The 19,093-nt window shown below is 42.1% G+C and overlaps 1 protein-coding gene across 5 annotated transcripts in view; it reads left to right on the forward strand.

The window, feature by feature from the left end:
• The window catches only part of PLS1 (plastin 1), an 81,735-nt gene that overhangs the window by 37,632 nt on the left and 25,010 nt on the right, over positions 1–19,093 (forward strand). For all 5 annotated transcript variants that reach the window (XM_084847213.1, XM_084847210.1, XM_084847212.1 and 2 more), the window contains 7 exons: positions 1,016–1,145; positions 3,656–3,788; positions 6,483–6,564; positions 8,350–8,515; positions 8,667–8,809; positions 9,876–9,971; positions 12,480–12,675. In XM_084847213.1, the coding sequence (XP_084703339.1) occupies positions 1,016–1,145; positions 3,656–3,788; positions 6,483–6,564; positions 8,350–8,515; positions 8,667–8,809; positions 9,876–9,971; positions 12,480–12,675 (946 nt within the window). The remainder of the gene's footprint in view (positions 1–1,015; positions 1,146–3,655; positions 3,789–6,482; positions 6,565–8,349; positions 8,516–8,666; positions 8,810–9,875; positions 9,972–12,479; positions 12,676–19,093) is intronic.

The following is a 19,093-nucleotide window of genomic DNA, read 5'->3' on the forward strand; positions in this document are numbered from 1 at the left end:
CTTGTCACAGCGTGCTACCGAGGGTTCCACCGTCTCTCTCCCTGGCCCAGAATGTAACAGGCCGCGAACCACTCGGAAAAGCTCCGCTGGACAACACTGAGAAGATGCAATGCTGGTGGAAAAGAACTGCCTCTTTGCCACCCTCACCGCCACAGAGTAGGCTTGATAGTGGGCTCTTACCTGTGTTCGGTCAGACTCAGCACAAGTTTTCCTCCACCTGCGTTCTAGCCGTCTCCCCTTTTGTTTCATTGCCCTCAGCTCAGGTGTATACCAAGGAGCTGGCCGGGCTCTGCTCAGAGGGAGAGGGCGCTTGGGCGCAATCGTGTCAACCGCCCGAGTCATCTCTGCATTCCACAGAGTGACCTGGGCTTTGACAGGAGCACCAGCCATACCAGCAGGAAAATCCCCCAGAGCCCTCTGGAATCCATTAATCTCCGGGGGCGGACCATTTTAATAGGTCCCCCACCCTTGCAGAGGAGAAAGGCCGCCAGAAGTCTAAACCTCAGCAGGAAGTGATCTGACCATGACAAAGGGACAGATGTTAATTCCTCCACTTTCAGATCACCATCCACCTGCCCAGTTGAGAAAACCAGATCAAGCGTGTGTCCTTTTATATGCGTTGGGCCGATGACATGTTGGGACAGCCCCATGGTTGCCATGGCGGCCATGAAGTCCTGAGCCGCCCCGGATACAGCGGCCTCGGCATGGAAGTTGAGATCCCCCAGGACCATCATCTTAGGGGTCCTCAGCACCAAGTCCGAGACCACCTCCGTCAGCTCAGGCAGGGAGTCTGATGGGCTACCCATTTCCTCACCCATCCGCCCGTCTATTCTTTGCTTTTTTTCTTCTACAGTTGGGTTACTTCACAATATAGTTTTAAATCTACTGATTGGGGTAATTAATTATTCCAGCGGAATAGAAAAGTGTGGACTGCTTTCATAGGACTACTCTCATGCATAACATTTTCAATGTCTTGTCTGGTATGTAGAAACTGTATCTGTCTGTTTTGTTCCAGGTTATTCAGGAATTGAAAAGTAAAGATGTTAGCAAATCATTCCGAAAATCCATAAACAAAAAGAAGGGAATTACTGCGATTGGAGGGACATCATCCATTTCCAGTGAGGGGACCCAACACTCTTACTCAGGTAAATAATTTGTCATTTATTTAAATAAAAGTTTCCTATAAAAATAAAGCCAGCATTTACATTTAATACAAGAGAATTGCTGCAGCCCTGATCTTTAAAGGCTGGTGTGCTAGATTTTGTCAAGGGTTCTTACTGCCCTCTCTGGCAAATCTGACGTGTTTGCCAGAACAAATAGTGCAGATAAAAAACAATGATTAAATGCAAAAATGAAGTTTCCAGAGAAATTATTTAGTTTGTGTCTTAATAAGTATTCTTTAGATACTCATGCTCCTTAGTGCATGGGAGTGTTCTGACAATGAGTTCTACTCCATTATAACCTTATTTGAAAAAGTGGGTTCAGTTTACAGCATATGATGGACAGTCTTATTATTTAAAATGTTGTCAAAAAGAAGGACAACGGCTGTTCACCAAGGACAGGACAAGCTTCAAACTATATGGGCAGTATTTTAGGTTTACACAACTGGACTGTACAAACATTGTATTTGTGTATGGTCAACATGTGTACAGCGGTGAAGAGGGATTGTGCCTCCACACCCTGCGCCCTCTATGCACATTAAGTATAACATGTGAAAGGTCCTGCCTCTGAACAAACTCTCTTGGTGTAAGCTGTGTACACATGATTGGGGACCCATGCTTTTTTGGCACAATCACACAGAGACTATATGTGTAGGCTCTCTCACAGATTATGCTGAACACACACAATGGGGGCAAAGCCAATGGGCATGATCCCACTCCTAAATGAATGTTAACTATATGCCAGTGTAACATATGGACAGTCCTATTGTCAGACAAGGAACCCCAGCAAATTTGCAATGTGTTATGGGGAATGTACTACGGTTTTGTGAGGCACCCCACAGTCAGAGGTGTCCCAAAAGAAAGGCAATGTGGATCCTTTTATACAGAATGCGGAACTTTGGGGCCCCAGCATGTACATGTGATGGCTGCCTCTTCTGAGTTCCTGTAGAGTAGGGCCTCAGCAGGAATATAAAAAAGGACAGAGAAAAAGAGGTGGAGCAACTGAAATATTGGGATGCAGTTTCACCTACTCCAGTGATGATAGAGAAAATAAAGGCTCTTGGTGTGGAGGTAAGTTTAACATTAGTTCCCTCTATGATCGAGGTTAAGAACTGTCTCCTTTGTTTCTCGGTAGGCTCCATCCTCTCCTGCAACTCCTTTTGCCTCTCTCTCCGTCTGCTTGTTCTCTTCCTGCCTTGTCATCCTGCTCCTGTCCACTCCCCTCCTCAGTCTGCAAAAGGATGCAGCCTTTTATTTCTGGGGCTGAAGGCCTCCTTCCCCAACCTGCTTGACAGGTCCTTTTTCCTTCTCAGGGTTGTTTTTCAGTCACTGACCTCCCAACAGCATGGGAAGTGCTCAAAAGAAGACCTTCAGGCTGTGTTCTTCCCACCGAAACAGGACTAGACCAGGCATGCAAGCAGAACTGCTGCAGGTCGACTACACCATGGAATCCCTGTCCATTGCAATGAACTCTGTGGGATGTTGTATGGCATAGACTGAATCAAGCAGGGCTTTGGCAAGGTTTACTAGGCCTCATTATTTTCCCACAAGAACTGAGTGTGTCTGGTACTCCTGCTGTGCATTTCAGGGGTAGATCAGTAATAGTACCAAAGTTGTCCTTCAGGGAAACTGGGCTGCCACTATTGATCTTCTCCTTAAGGGTCCCCTCATAAGCTTCTGAGTAATGTCGGGTTTCCTTGGAACCCAGTTTGAAAATCACTGGCTTAGAGCTGACTGGCTCTCTGTGTTGAGAAAACTTGGCTGGGGTGGAGAATCACAGTCACATACAGAGGGAAGGTGGAGTCCTTTCTTCTTCCATTATTTTACTCTCCTTAGGGTGCAATCCTATGCATGTTTATCCGGAAAAAGGTCCTACAACTTAGAGCATGCCCCAACCACCATGGCTGCCCAGGGCATTCTGGGAATTGTAGGACTTTTTTCTGTCTAAACATGCATAGGATTGCACCCTAAGTGTCCAGTTGTCAGTGCACCTTCCCCTACCATCTCTTAGAGAAAATTAAGTGCCAAGGAGAGAGATAAGCACAGATGAACAAGAAATGCAGAATGGGTTCCTGTTATGCCACCTAGCTTGATGAAGAGTTCTGGAGTATTTCAAAGCTTGCACAATCTTATGTGGCATTTCGGTTGGTCTTAATTTTTTTTTTTGCTCTTTTCCTCTTATGATAGTGATTCCCACCAGCTTTCTCTAGCTGTAGGTGGGGGAGCCATCAGAATTCTCAGTAGGGAGAGGTGGGCTGCTCCCAAATGGCAAGGTTAAGGTGTAGCTTGGTGTAGCTTGGTTCTATAAACATCAGGAAGAACTTCCTAACCTTTAGTTCAGCAGTGGAACAATCTGCCTAGGAAGAGTGTTATAAAAATTCTTTTCTTAAGAGAGGGATTGGATTTGTTGATCCATTGAATCCCTTCCAGTTCTGTAATTATATTTTGTGATTGATGTCCTGTCTTAATTTTTTTTCCTGCTTTCTTTTTTCCAGAGGAAGACAAGGTTGCTTTTGTTAATTGGCTAAATAAATCTCTCCAAGATGACCCTGACTGCAAACATCTTCTCCCTATGAATCCATCAGATGACAGTCTTTTTAAGTCACTTGCGGATGGCATCCTTCTCTGGTATGTTTAGTGTTAAGTTAAAAAAAAATAACCAAGGACGCAATCCTATCTAGATAGGTGACCACCTATCCAAAGCAAGGCAGGAGAAGCACAGGGGGAAAGTTCCCTCCGCGCCTCTCCTGCCCTGCTTTTTCTGCTAGACAGCCGTTTTCAGCTGTCTAGCCGTGGGAGGACTGAGCGGGAGAGGAGACTGCTGTAAGACGCATAGGATGTGTCGTACAGGCAGTTACTTTCTCCCTGCCCCGGAACACCCCCAGCCCCACCCCTTTTCAGCCACTCCCCGCTCCTCTTCCAAGCGCAGAGGATGGGGCTTCTCTGCGCTGCCTCCAAGGCAGTGCGGACATGGGGGGAAGTCAGTTTTCTGGGAACCGAGGTCGGTTCCCAGAAAACAGCATATCCTATGGCTGTCTAGCCAGTGCTTAGCAGCCATAGGATTGCTCCCTTAGAAAGCAAACTGATGAATGAGTTGTCATGTTGAATCATATGAAGGAACCTTAGGTTCCTTGAGCATGTTGATACCTCTTTCTTTTTTCTTAGTGACCCCATGTTGGCGACATAGGCACTCACCACCATAGTTTGGTATTAGAAGGAGTGATTTTAAGAAATAATTAAAAGTCCATGTAGTTTCCTGATCACATGATCACTAGGAGAGGCGATTATGGATATTTGCCTTTTTCCTGTATCCATCTCTTTTGTATCTATATTTGCACTTACAATTTCAAGAATGTTTGCAGATATTAGATATAACAAGAATGTTTGTTCCACATGTATGCATCACATGTGGAACACATTAAGTTAGCCATTGCACATATGGGAAGTCTGGGGTTTCAGGCAGCAGAATTCATGACCATCAAGATAATTGCACTTGGCATGCCTATATTTTTTTGTAGATTGCTGCCATAGAACATGGTAATGGCCAGTGGCTTAGATTACTTTAAAAGGTAATTAAACACATTCATTGAGGATAGGTTTGTCAATGTCTATATGGACCCTCCATGTTCAGAAGCAGTATGTCACTTAGCCTCCATTGCTGGAGAGCAACAGTGAACAAGGCCTATTGTCTTTGATATCGTGCTTCTGGGCTTCCGTGTGGCATCTGGTAGATCATTGTGGGAAGCAGGATGCTGGACTAGATTGCAAAAAGGGCCTTATGTTTTTAGATTAGGGAAGACATTGCCATGACTGCAAACACATTTAAAAGTAACATGTGAACTGATAACACATGTATCTGCTTCTCCAAGATAATATGAATTTGTTCTGGAATTCAGTTTTGGTGAGTCAGACATATGTGCAGTTCACATCTGAAGTACAAATTAATGTTTCCCAACACCTTCCAAATCATTATATGCAAACAGTCTATTATGATGGGTAGCTTAGGGTTTGCTGGCCTCACATTTTCCATTTGTAAATTTGATATAGTCAGGTAGATTACATGTCTTCAGCAAAAAGCCCAAATTCCATGGCCTGTAATTTCAAAGGATTCTATGAGAATATGTTATACTAACTGAGGAAATGACTACCTTTTCCTGAAACTGCTAGGTTTTCATGGTTAGGGATTTTATTTTATTTAGCTGGGAGAGCATTCAGGCATAGAGCTTCCCCAATCTGATCTAAATTGGCACAGACTAGGAAGGCATGCACATATCTGTGAACACTTGATGGTTGTTAACCGAATGTGTAAACTCACTCCACTAAAAAGGATTGTGTTAGAGTTTGGATGATAAGATGCTCTATCTGTGATGGCTCATTCAGTTATGCAAGTCATTAACTGATCAATAAGTGACACTGATCAATAACACTGTCAATAAGTGTTGAGCATATAAATGTGAACAAGCTCTAAGTGAATAGATTTCATTTTTTTGTGGGGTGTGAAAGCACCCTAGTAATTCTCATGATGCTGTCGGTCAAGAATTTCTAGCTGCTGTTTAGCAGCCATAGGATTGGTCCCTTAGAAAGCAAACTGATGAATGAGTTGTCATGTTGAAACATATGAAGGAACCTTGGGTTCCCTGAGCATGTTGATACCTCTTTCTTTTTTCTTAGTGGCCCCATGTTGGCTACATAGGCACTCACCACCATAGTTTGGTATTAGAAGGAGTGATTTTAAGAAATAATTAAAAGTCCATGTGGTTTCCTGATCACATGATCACTAGGAGAGGCGATTATGGATATTTGCCTTTTTCCTGTATCCATCTCTTTTGTATCTATATTTCCACTTATAATGTCAAGAATGTTTGCAGGTACCAGTGTATGCATCACGTGTGGAACACATTGCACATATGGGAAGTCTGGGGTTTCAGGCAGCAGAATTCATGACCATCAAGATGCTTGCACTTGGCATGCCTATATTTTTTTTGTAGATTGCTGCCATAGAACATGGTTTCATTTTTTTGTGGCGTTTGAAAGCACCCTAGTAATTCTCATGATGCTGTCGGTCATTGAATAGGGCCTAAACATCTTAATATTGCAATTGTCTGAACCCTTCTGAGAACAAGATATCCATTAACTGTTATGCTTCATTGTCTTGTTTCCTTGTAGCTCTACACTTTCTACTAGAAATTGTGTTGTGTCTTATGTTGGCAAGTTTAGTATGTGAAAATCTTTTTAATCATTAAAGGCTGAATTTGTCTTTTACGTTAAGCTGATATTGATTTTCAGAAAGATATGATTAAATATTTACCTTTATTTCTCCAGCAAAATGATTAACTTATCCCAACCAGATACAATTGATGAGAGAGCTATTAATAAGAAGAAGCTTACCCCATTCACTATATCTGTAAGTACAGCCCAACCCAAATTTGAGTATTTAAATCTACCTTAGAAGGTTGTTAGGAGGACAAACAAAACAGCTTAAAAGACAATTTTGCAAAATATTAATAATATTAACAGCAATACATTATTGTGAAGATTAAATTCCTAGTTCTTTAGACTTCTTGTATGTACCTGTGCTGCTGTAGCTCCATGTACTGAAAATTGTAGTACTTCCTGAAAACTAGTATGTGAACCTCAGATAATGGATAGCTTCCAGGGGCGTCTCAACATATTTCTTCTTCTCCTTCTTCTCCTTCGTTTGCAAAGTCATTGTGAATTATTTTCCCATTTGTAGCACACCGTATGACCCATATTGTTCCCATAGCAGTTTCGTTAAATGGTTATCACATTTATGGAGCACAACACTTCTAATTTGTACCTGAGAAAAATTAATAATACATCTCTCAAATAAGGTGCTCAGAGGGCAGTATTAAATACTGTCACACCGCTAGTTCAAACTAATGCTAGTGCAACATCATTAGCGCCTGCTAGGCAAAGGGAAAAAGTGGTGATTTGCAGCTGAAATTCAGTGGCAAATCACACTGCTGAAATTTGGTGGAAAGTCACTGCTTTCTACCACATTCTATACTTCCCAAAATAATTGTTCAGTCATCCCATAGCATTTTGTGAATTGTTTTTTAACGTTTTTGTAAGGATGGTGCACTCCCCTGTCAAAGCTTTGTAATATGATCTTGGTGGTTTATAAAAGATTGTATGCTCAAGCACCCAAATACCTACCGTCTAGGCATGTTTTTCTCTAATCTCATACTTTAGATTGCTACTCTAAACCTAAACCTAAGAATTAAAGATTTATCTCCAATTTACTGTTTCTCCTCCTAACCAAACTGCTGCTGCTTTCGGCTTGATCACATTTAGCCTGACATTTCTTGTTTCCATCACTAATATGCAATATATGCAAGCTCTCATGCCTGATACTAGGTCCTGATTTCTTCTTTTTCTTCCCACACCCATGCTTCTCACATCCAGGTGGCTGTGAGTGGGAAGTGGGACTTCCCTGTTCATTTCTATGGATGATAGTCTATTTGGGGAGCTATATTACTATAGAAGTGATTTGGAAATCCTAGTGTATATGTGATTTGGGGTCATCTGGCAATATTTGTATTTTTTTAATGTACTAAAAAAGCAAACATGGCCAGGATGATAAGAATAGCAGGTAGGACCATTTGGTTCAGTGAGCAGTGAGCATTTCAGAGGAAATCGTGAATATTATGGAAAATTTAATATACTGTTCACTTCCAGTTTGTCATTGTGGGTAGTATCCAATAGGGGGTGGTGCATGCACGGCCAGACCCACCAGCTCCGATCCATGCGAGGCCATGATATACTGCTTCCAAGACCAAGCCCCGATGTGCGTTAAAATGCTGGTTTCTGGAAGGGGCGCAACTCGCACCTTCCAGAAACCAGTGTTTTCGCACGCGTTGGGGCTTGCCTCCAGAAGTACTGTATTGTGGCTGCGCATAGTAGTGCGCAGGTCTAGATGTGCATAGCCCCGGGCCCAGCAGACCTGGCCAGGCATGCACCGCCCGTATTGGATACTACCCTGTGTGTTTAAAGCCATCCTGAAAAAATATTGCATCCCATACCCATCTTTGTTAGAAGCGTCACTGATGAAACGTATCCTTCATTAGTTTTTCTGATTTTCCCTTTGCATATAGTACTGAATTTTAGTTGCTGTTCGAACTTTAACATACCAACTTCCAAGTGCATTTTTTTCTTTTTTTTCTCTTAGGAAAATCTAGACCTTGCACTGAATTCCGCATCAGCGATTGGCTGCACAGTAGTCAATATTGGCTCACAAGATCTAAAAGATGGGAAACCACATTTGGTGTTAGGGTTGTTGTGGCAAATAATTAAAGTTGGGCTTTTTGCTGATATAGAAATCTCCAGAAATGAAGGTAAGAAATTAAGGACTGTCATGAGTGCTGAAGTCTGAAATCAGTGATAAAACATACTTTCTTGTTTTCTTTTTTTCTGAAGTTTGAGAACAATCAATAAACCCCTAAATAATAAAAAAGTAAACGAGCTTTTCTGAAAACTTTTTTGCAGCTCTTATTTGTTTGCTACGTGATGGGGAGGAATTAGAGCAATTAATGAAACTGTCTCCAGAAGAACTCCTGCTACGCTGGGTTAACTACCATCTAGATAATGCCGGATGGAACAAAATAAGCAACTTTAGTCAAGACATTAAGGTATATCTTAGTCTAACACTCTAATAAAGAAAAAGGTAAACAATAATTTTGAAGCGGAATCTTTTAAATAGGACCAAGCAAGACCATGACAGAAATCTTGTTATAACTGAATTTTAACCAAATTATCCTAACACGTTGCCATCCACCACCAAAATATAAAAGACCAACAAATATATAATTATAAACAGTACCAATAAGTCGCTAAGGGAGCAAAATTATATTCACCAAGAGGCCAGCTGAGGATCATAAGTAGCATGTGCTGCCCCAGTGATGGAGAGGGAGATCCACCAGCTGGGTGATACCTACATTGCTGGAGCCTGACATCGCTGTGCCAAAAGTAAACCCACTAAAACCTCCACCAGCATAGATGTCCTGCCAGTGGTGGTATGCAAAACTGTTACAGATGAGCTTCAGACATACTGGCTCTCTGATGTGTATTGTGCGCATGGCTGGCACTAGACTCCAGTTGGCCATCGGCATAGTGCTCACGATGGGCCGCTGCTGTTGAAGCTCCGCCACCTGTCAGCTGGCCACCGCAGACCACCACCATGGCCTCTCACCCACCCACCCACCACTGCCATTGTAGTCCCACTCCTACTCATCGCCACAGCCCCTCTGTGTAAGTTGTTCGGCTTGAGCCCAAGGGAGGTGATCAAGAAGTGATTCTAAGGTATTGGGCAGAAGCTACCAAAATCCTTCTCCCATCCCCACCTCCCACCCTTGCTGCAGCAAATTGACAGGGCTACAGATGTGACAGTTGCTCTGCCACAGTATCTCCCCACTTTCCAAGGATAGGATTGCTTTGTAAGTTTACACGTGGCAAATACTAAGTGGTATCCAATGGTCCTTTCTGCTTTCTGCAAAGCAGTGGAGTTCAAGTAGGTTTCTGGTATGACTCTCCCATTCCTTTCCATTGCAGAAAAAAATGAATTAATTTTATTTTCTCATTGAGTTAGACTATAACATACTATTGCAGCTTGTGGAAGCACGATTCCCCCTTTTTTCAATGCGTGCTAGACAATAAACATCAAAGAGTATTGTTCAGATTTTGTATTGTTTATTTCAGGACTCAAAAGCTTACTTTCATCTCCTGAATCAAATCGCACCCAAAGGAGGCAACAATGGAGGAACTGCCATTACCATTGATCTTTCATGCCTTAATGTAAGTGTGTGTGTGTGTGTGTGATGTGTCTATAAAATGCTTCTGTGCCAAGCAACAACAAATCATCTATGGTGCAAACACAGGCCACATCTGAGGATCAAGTTACAGATTTGTTGAATAAGGGAATCCTTCAGGTGCATAAAGTTTTAGAACATGATCTAAATATCTGTTGTATAGCCAGCTAAAAAGTTTGAACTTTTGGTACTCTAAGTTGCTATTCCTTTAAAAAAGAAACCTCCTTTGCACTATGAATGTGACCTGAGCTATTCACAAGAGTGTGTAATCAGGCTTTGTTGATGAAGTGATTGTATTAAAGTCAGTGGAAATTTCTGAAACAGAAAGCTTAGGCTTTGCTATATTTCCAGTATTCCTGGTAAGAGTGTAATATCTGGGGAGGTATAAGAATTTAGTTTCAGTTCACAAATCATTTGAATGTGGCCTATTAGCAATCCTGAATGTAGTGCCTTTTTTTGAAAACAGTTCACAAATTCCAGAACTTGTAATCATGTTTGAAAAATACGTATTTTGAACAATCCACACTTTAAAATGTGCATTATTTTTTTAAAAGAAGTACACATTTTTATGGCTCAGAATACAGGGTAAGGGGCTCGAATGACTCCTGGTGTAAGTCATCCAGGGCAATCAAAGACAAGGGATCTAGAAAAAGACCTAAACAAATGCACACTTGCAGAGATTTTATCCAACCTTGCAATCGGTGCTACATGGGTCAAGGCCTATCAAGTAATCCCACATACGCAGAGATTTAGATGACCATAGCTTCCACTTTGTTATCTCCATGTTACAAGCTTTGGTCAGCAAACTTTCTGGCCAATTGATGCCGTAGATACATAATCCATAGCAAACAAGAATTCAATGTCTATGAATTTATTAACAATACAAAGGTTATTAACAATACAAAGTTGAAAGAGACCAGGATCCAAATTGGATGGAGAGTCCATGTAAAGAATGCTTTGAGTAGCTCAGATGGTATGAAGTCCCAAATGGAGAGGCAAGAAAGATGAGAACGTTCCTAGCAAAGTCTCCCAACATGGGCATCTGTTTAAAAGTAAAGGTGTGGCTGCAATAGCCCTCCTCCCGAAAACTAACTGACAAGGGATTTTAGCCCAGCAATGAGGCCCCTTCTCAAACAGGGCATCTCTGTTCTTCCCTCCTGAGTTGACACTTGTATTACACCTCTGAGAGCCTCCCCCACCTCTTCTGTTAGTTTCTCACAAAGAGGCTGCTAGCTTCCTTCACTGTCAAGGTTGAAGCTAGCAGCTGGATGGGAGTAATTTAACTCCCGCCTGCTTTCATCTGAGAAAAACTGACAGAGATAAGCTCACACTGATTCTCATATTCCACCAGCTAAATAGGCCCAAACAAGCCCAGTCCCCTTTCCTCTTGCAATTACATGAGTAACTAGGCATAGCCAAGCTCTTAGTTCCTCCAGGGCTTCTCACTACTGATGTGAGCTCCAAGCCCTTCCAGACCACTTCTGATCAGGTTCTGACTGTACATTATAGAACCCACTGCCATGCTGGAGCTGGGCTCTGACAATTACCATGTAGAATAGAATAGACTAGACTAGACTAGAATAGAATAGACTAGACTAGAATAGAATAGCAGAAGAGTTGCCAGTTTTATGTTAATCAGAGGAAGAAAAGAGAAAGACAGAGTGGATACTTTTACAATTTTTAGAACAAAAGTGCCACCCTTTTAATGTTCTGTACAACCCACTTGCTATTTAGTGATATGCTTTGGTTACAATGTGCATTCCTAGTCAGATTCTGTTCTCTGTAGATTATTCAGAAAATCCCCACATAGTCTCTTTATGTTCTAAATTAGGGGTGCACCACCTTTTTGCCTCCAAGGGCTGCATCCAGTGTTGGATGTGGAGCCAGGGACTGCATATGTGTATGCATGCACGTACACACCACACAGACATATGCACACACTGTTACACACACCATGCATGCACACACATATACACACACACTCCCCCCCCACACACACACACTTCCCCTAGCCCTCATTTAAAGTCTAAATGAAAGCACCACAAGAACACTCAGATGTTCAGATGGGAGTAAACATGCATGGTGGGGCTGCTGGAGAAAGGCAGCAAGCCACATCCGCATCATAGATGTATTCATTAGGCAGTCAGCACACAACAAGCCATGGGTACTCAGCATGGTTTGTCTGTGTTTAACAACCCATGCTTAAGCCATTGTACTGGGTTACGACAACTCACAATGAAACAGATAAGACTGACAACCCACCATGGGTTGTCATGTCATGTGAAATCAAGTCACTTTGGACATGCAGTCAGGAGCCTTGAAAAAAGCAAAAAGAAAGTTCTCAAAAGTTTATTGCTAAACAATCTCTGGTTTCCATCTAGAACTAGAATTGTATTTTATCTTTAATGCAATGTTATATGAAATGTCAACATTTTTAATTTAATATGTCATTTTTTCTAAGTGTGTGCTTTACTTTTACTTTTATTTTTTCTAGGAGCAAAATGATCTAAAGAGGGCTGAATATATGCTTCAACAAGCAGATAAACTGGGCTGCAAACAGTTTGTAACTCCTTCTGATGTGGTTGCAGGCAACCCTAAACTTAACATGGCCTTTGTGGCAAATCTCTTTAACACCTATCCTGCTCTGCAAAAGCCTGAAAGCTCTTCTTATGATATCAATTTACTAGAAGGTGAGTACCTTCAGCATGCTCTGATTCTGGCATTAAGGAATGGGCATTACAGACACACACATATATAGGCCTTTCCTGCTGAATTTATGCTACATAATTGACCCAAGTGCTTCAAAGTCTCACATCAAAAGACCAGGACATTTCTCTTACGCATTGATTCCCCAAATGTGAGTCTTGTTGGAGTTTGGAATAACATTCAACCAATCCATACTGAACTACTCAGAATTTTCTTGCCTTTTTCTTCCAGGATATTTTCATAGAGAATTAAAGTCAGCTCTTCACTACTACTGTATGACATAAAAAAAAAGGAGTAAGTAAAGTTATGCTGGAAGAGCCCAGGTTCCATCTGGTAGTTCAGCACTGTGTTTTCAATGGTGGCCAGCTAGATTCCACTGTTACCAGCAGGGCATAAAGGCCTACCAGCAATTCATATTCAGAAGTGCACTGTCTCTGATCCTGAAAGACCCATTTAGCTAGCATGGCAAATAGACCTGGCCTCTCTAAATTTGTTGAATCCTATCTTAAAGCCATCTAAGGCAGGGGCCATCACCAAATCTTATGGCAGCAAATTCCCTAAGGGCACAATCCCATGCATATTTAGACAGAAAAAGGTACTACAACAGCACCCACCATTCCCCAGCCAGCATAGCTGACTGGGGAATGCTAGGAGTTGTAGGAATGTGTTTTGTTTATACTCGCCTAGGATTGCACCCAAATTGTCCTTTGTATGAAGTACTTTTTTTCTGTCCTAAATCGGTTGCCAGTCTCTTAAGACCTTGTCCATTAATAAACACACCGTGGCTGAATAGTCAGCATTGGGCCTGGCCACCAGCATTCAAGAAAAATGTGAAGCAATTGCCCAGTGCTAATTGAACAGTTGGTGTGATCCTTTCCTTCCCTCTCTGCATGCATGGCAAGGATACAGAGCCCAGATATGAAAAGGAAGGGCAAAAGTAGATGTGATATTAAAACTGTCTAATGTGCATAGGTTTTTAATGTTGAGGGTGATGATTATGGGATTGCAGCAGATCAGGAGCTTTTTCTAAATGAATTCCTTTTAGCCCATTAGTGTGCATCTGGTGAAAATCACTTTTGGAAGCTGACAGTTGGTGCAAATGGGTTTTTTTCCCCTAATACAGGTATCAGCTTCAAAAAAGTGATTTTCTTCAGGACCACAGCAGGGGAAGAAAGGGTTAAACTCCTCTTCTCCATCTGCTGCAGTCCTTATAATTATCAGCCCACCTCTCCAATGGCTGCTATTTAGAATTTCAAAAGGCTTTTGACAATGTTCCTCACCAAAGACCCCTGAGCAAACTTAGCAGTCATGGGATGTAAGCAGTGGGGTCTCCCAAGGATCTGTATTAGGAGGACCAGTGATTATTACCTTGTTTATAAATGATCTGGTGTTAGGAGTAAGCAGTGAAGTGGTCAAGTTTGCTGACAACATCAAATTACTTTTGTTGTTGTTGTTCAGTCGTTAAGTCGTGTCCAACTCTTCATGACCCCATGGACCATAGCACGCCAGGCCTTCCTGTCCTCCGCTCTCTCCCGGAGCGTGCTCAAGTTCATATTCATTGCATCAGTGATGCTATCTAGCCATCTCATCCTCTGCCGTCCCCTTCTCCTTTTGCCTTCAATCTTTCCCAGCATCAGGGTCTTTTCCAGGGAGTTTTCTCTTTGCATTAGGTGGCCAAAATATTTGAGCTTCAGCTTCAGTATCTGTCCTTCCAATGAGCATTCAGGGTTGATTTCCTTTAGGATTGACTGATTTCACCTCCTTGCAGTCCAGGGGACTCGTAAGAGTCTTCTCCAGCACCATAGTTCGAAAGCATCAGTTCTTCGGTGCTCAGCCTTCCTTATAGTCCAGCTCTCACAGCCATACGTTACTACTGGGAAAACCATTGTTTTGATTAGACGGACCTTTGTCAGCAAGGTGATGTCTCTGCTTCTTACTATGCTGTCTAGGTTTGCCATAGCTTTCCTCCCAAGGAGCAAGTGTCTTTTAATTTCATGGCTACAGTCACCGTCTGCGGTGATTTTGGAGCCCAAGAAAATAAAATCTGTCACTCCTTCCATTTCTTCCCCTTCTATATGCCAGGAAGTGATGGGGCCAGATGCCATGATCTTCGTTTTTTTAATGTTGAGTTTCAAACCAGCTTTTGCACTCTCCTCTTTAACCCTCAACAAGAGGCTCTTTAGATCCTCTTCGCTTTCTGCCATTAGGGTGGTATCGTCTGCGTATCTGAGGTTGTTGATAATTCCCCTGGCAATCTTAATTCCGACCTGTGATTCATCCAACCCGGCGTTTCTCATGATGTACTCTGCATATAAGTTAAATAAGCAGGGCGACAATATGCAGCTTTGTCGTGCTCCTTTCCCAATTTTGAACCAATTGGTTGTTCCATGTCTGGTTCTTACTGTTGCTTACTTAGGGTGTTTAAAACAAAAAGGGACAGGAAAGAGCTCCAGAAGGATGCCTCCAAACAGGGTGAATGACCATTAAAAAGGCAAATACAGTTCAATCTAAGCATGTTTAAAGTGAAGCACATTGGGGCAAAAAATCCTGACATCACATATATGCTGAACTGCTGGTGACTGAACAGAAAAGGGATCTTGGGGTTGTAGTGGATAGCTTGATGAAAATATCAACCCAGTGTGCTCTATTTTGGGGTTGGAGTGACTCCCCTATGAGAAAAGGAAAGCAAACACAATTCTGGGGGCTTTTTAGCTTAGAAAACAGTCAAGTAAGGGGGTATGATAGACGTGTATAAAAATATGCATGGTGTGGAAAAACTGTATACCGCTAGAACCTGGGGTCCTCCCATGAAGCTGATCGGTGGGAGATTCAGGACAGATAAAAGGAAGCACTTCTTCACACAGTGCATAGTTAAACTATGGAATTCACAAGATGTAGTGATGGCCACCAATTTGGATAGCTTTAAAATGGGATTGGACAGATTCATTCAGTATAAGGCTATCAGTGGCTACTAGTCATGACTGTGTAACACCTCAAATATCAGAGGAATATGCCTTTCAGTACCAGTTGCTGGGGATCAGAAGGAGGTGGGTGCTATTGTATTCATGTCCCCCTTGTGTGCTTCCTATTGGGGTAGCTGGTTGGCCACTGTGGCAACAGATGCTGACTCGATTGTCCTTTGGTCTCATACAGCACAGCATTTCTTGTGTTGGTATGTATTAAAAATGTGTATGCTTAAAACATCACATCTACTTCGGCCCTGAAACACATTATCTACCTCTTCTAATAATATAGTTACTTATACTTCCACAGATTACACCATCTGCATAAATATATTTCAGTTAAAACATGATACTGAACAGCATTTTATCCAGCCTTGGGGCTAAATTAGACAATACTAGGAGATTGCACATTTGGGGCAAAAAATCTCAACTTCAGGTATAAGCTGATGGGATCTGAGCTAGTGTTGACTGACCAAGAAAGAGATCTTGAGGTTGTGGTGGACAGCTCAATGAAAATGTCAAGCCAGTATGCGGCGGCTGTGAAAAAGGCATATTCCATGTTCGGCATAATTACAAAAGGACTTGAAAATAAAACTGCCAAGGTCATATTGCCCTCATACAACTCTGTGGTGCAACCATGCTTCAAATACCGTGTACAGTTCTGGTCACCGCACCTAAAGAAGGATATATTGTAGGATTGGAACAAATGCATAAAAGGGCAACTAAAATGATCAAGGGGCTGGAGCAACTCCCCTATGAGGAAAGGTTACAAGCTGGGATTGTTTAGCTTAGAAAAAAGGCAAGTAAGGAGATGCTGGGAAAGATTGAAGGCAAAAGGAGAAGGGGACGGCAGAGGATGAGCTGGCTAGATAGCATCACCGATGCAATGAATATGGACTTGAGCACAGACTTGAATTGGACAGGAAGGCCTGTGTGCTATGGTCCATGGAGTCACGAAGAGTCGAACACGACTGAACGACTGAACAACAACAAGGAGGGACATGATAGAGGTGTACAAAATTATGCATGCTGTGGAGAAATGGATAGGGTGACATTTTTCTCCTTCTCTCATAATACTAGAACCTGGGGTCCTCCCATGAAGCTTATTGGTGGGAGATTTAGGACAGAGAAATGGAAGTAGTTCTTCACACAAGGCATAGTTAAACTATGGAATTCATTTCTACAAGCAGTAGTGATGGCCACCAATTTGGATGGCTTTAAAAAGTGATTGGACAAATTTATGAAGGATAAGGCTATTGATGGCTATTAGTCCTGATGGCTATATGCTTCCTCCAGTATCAGAGGCAGTATACCTGTGTACACCAGTTTCTGGGGAACATGGGCAGGAGAATGTTGTGGCATTCATGTCCTGCTTGTGGGTTTCCCATGGCAGTTGGTTGGCCACTGCTTGAATAGAATGCTGACTAGATGAACCCTTGGTCTGATCCAGCATGGCTCTTCTTATGTTCTTACCTGTGATTGTTTCTCCTGCTTTATGTTGGTTCTTTTTTACATTCAGAGCAGCTGTGGGGGTGGATTTGTATCAGGAGAGCAGCACTAAGAGGGAGCGCTTAACTTTCCCCCAATGTTTTCCTGATATAAATCACTACTCTGGAGTTGCTATTTGCCTTTATGGTACCTTTATGGTGCCTGTATTTTTCTCCCTACAAGGCAGATAGCAGGACAACTTAGATAAGGAAAATGGCATGGAAGGAAAGGGTTAAACAGCTCCTCCCCCAATATAGTTCAAGAGCATCTGGCTGTTATGAACTAAAAAACAAACAAAAAGGCAGGTGGTGGGGATCTGATTACAGATCTCCAGCATCTCACCTAGTTTGGACCTCAAAGACTGCATTTTGTAGTTGCTGCTCTTTCAAATATTATTATGAGCACATTCATTCCATGGTAGTTGCTTCTTAGGTGAGCTGTCATAATCTAAAACTTTATAATTTTCCCATTTTTCTTCATGGAATACAGATTTGACCCCTCCTAATGTAGGTACTGTATTTAGTATCTTTCTTTAACCTGTAAATGTGTTTTATCTTGAGACTTCTGATTTCACTTCCTATTACTATTATGACTGCTTTCCTTCTAATTGTCCTCCTGCATTGGTTATATATTGCTATCTTTTAATATGCCGTCACAACTGAGAAAAAAGTATTAATGAGTTCATTCATTCAAAGAGCCCTATATAAATGCCAGCTTGACTTCTTCTTGCATGTGTAATAGGGGTCTTTACAAGCCATGCATTGGAGCCTCACAAATGTGGATTGAGAGATAGTCAAGACTCCAGAGACACAAGTTTGTCAGCAGTGAGAATTTACTGCTGCAATCTGTAACAACAGGAACAGTGTTCATCACCCAAAGCTGTGATGTCTCCTCTCTCTCTTAAATGGCTTGACCTCTAATTTAATGGAGACTCTTTTACAAATATAATGGGTTGTATCCAGATGTGCCTCTCCACAAATAGGGAGTGATTTTTGCCAATTCCCTCTGCCTCCTGCATCCCCCAGTGCCACTTCCCCACACTGTTCTGGAAGACCCCCACCACCACCTTACCCTCTGGAGCAGCTATTAAGGGGGCACAAAGGGCTAATGAAAAGGAGGAATCAGTGAAAATCGCCACCTCCTTCATCCAGTGCCAGCAGAACTCCACTGAGTCTCAAGCCGACCCAGTAAAATAACAGTATTTGTTGGTTTATTTATAGAAACATTAATAGATTCTCTTTCAGCCCCCATAAGCACCTCAAAGCAGCTCACAACAATCAAACGCAGTTTTGATACAATAAAAAATGAGAACCATAAAACCATATTTTAAAAATCAAAGAAACAACAGCCAGCAAAAGTATCATACAGTTAAAACCCATTAAAATCTGTCAAAATAAAAATGTCTCGACTGTCTCCCATCAACGAAGGGGCCAGGTGAACTTATCTTGGGAAGGAATTCCACAACTGGGGTCTTGCCACGGAAGGCAAAACACAGACGAGGGCCTCCAGTGGTGACCATAATTGGTGGGCAGGTTCATGCAGGAAGAGACAATCCTTTAAATATTCTGGTCTGGAACCATTTAAGGTTTTATAGATAATAACCAGCATCTTGAATCGGGCCTTGAAACAAATAGAGAGCCAGTGCAGATGGAAAAGGATTAATATAATATGTTCTGAAAAGCAGATACCCAAAAGCGTTCTGCCTGCTGTACTTTGCACCAACTGTAATCTCCAAGTACACTTCAAGGGCAGCCCCACGTAGAATGCATTGCAGTAATCTAATCTTGAGAGGACCGCAGCATGTGTAATCTGCGTTCCCCAGGATTTGAATTCCTCTCGTCTGGATCTTTACTTTGGATATGTCTTAGGTCCAGTATAAATGTTATCCTCTAAGGCATGGAGGATTCTACTGCAAGCTCTCTCTGTTATTAATTTGAATAAGATGTGACTA

The sequence above is a fragment of the Heloderma suspectum genome, chromosome 3, assembly GCF_057233095.1.
Source record: "Heloderma suspectum isolate Gila_16-S chromosome 3, 16-S_ref, whole genome shotgun sequence".
Lineage (NCBI taxonomy): Eukaryota > Metazoa > Chordata > Lepidosauria > Squamata > Helodermatidae > Heloderma > Heloderma suspectum.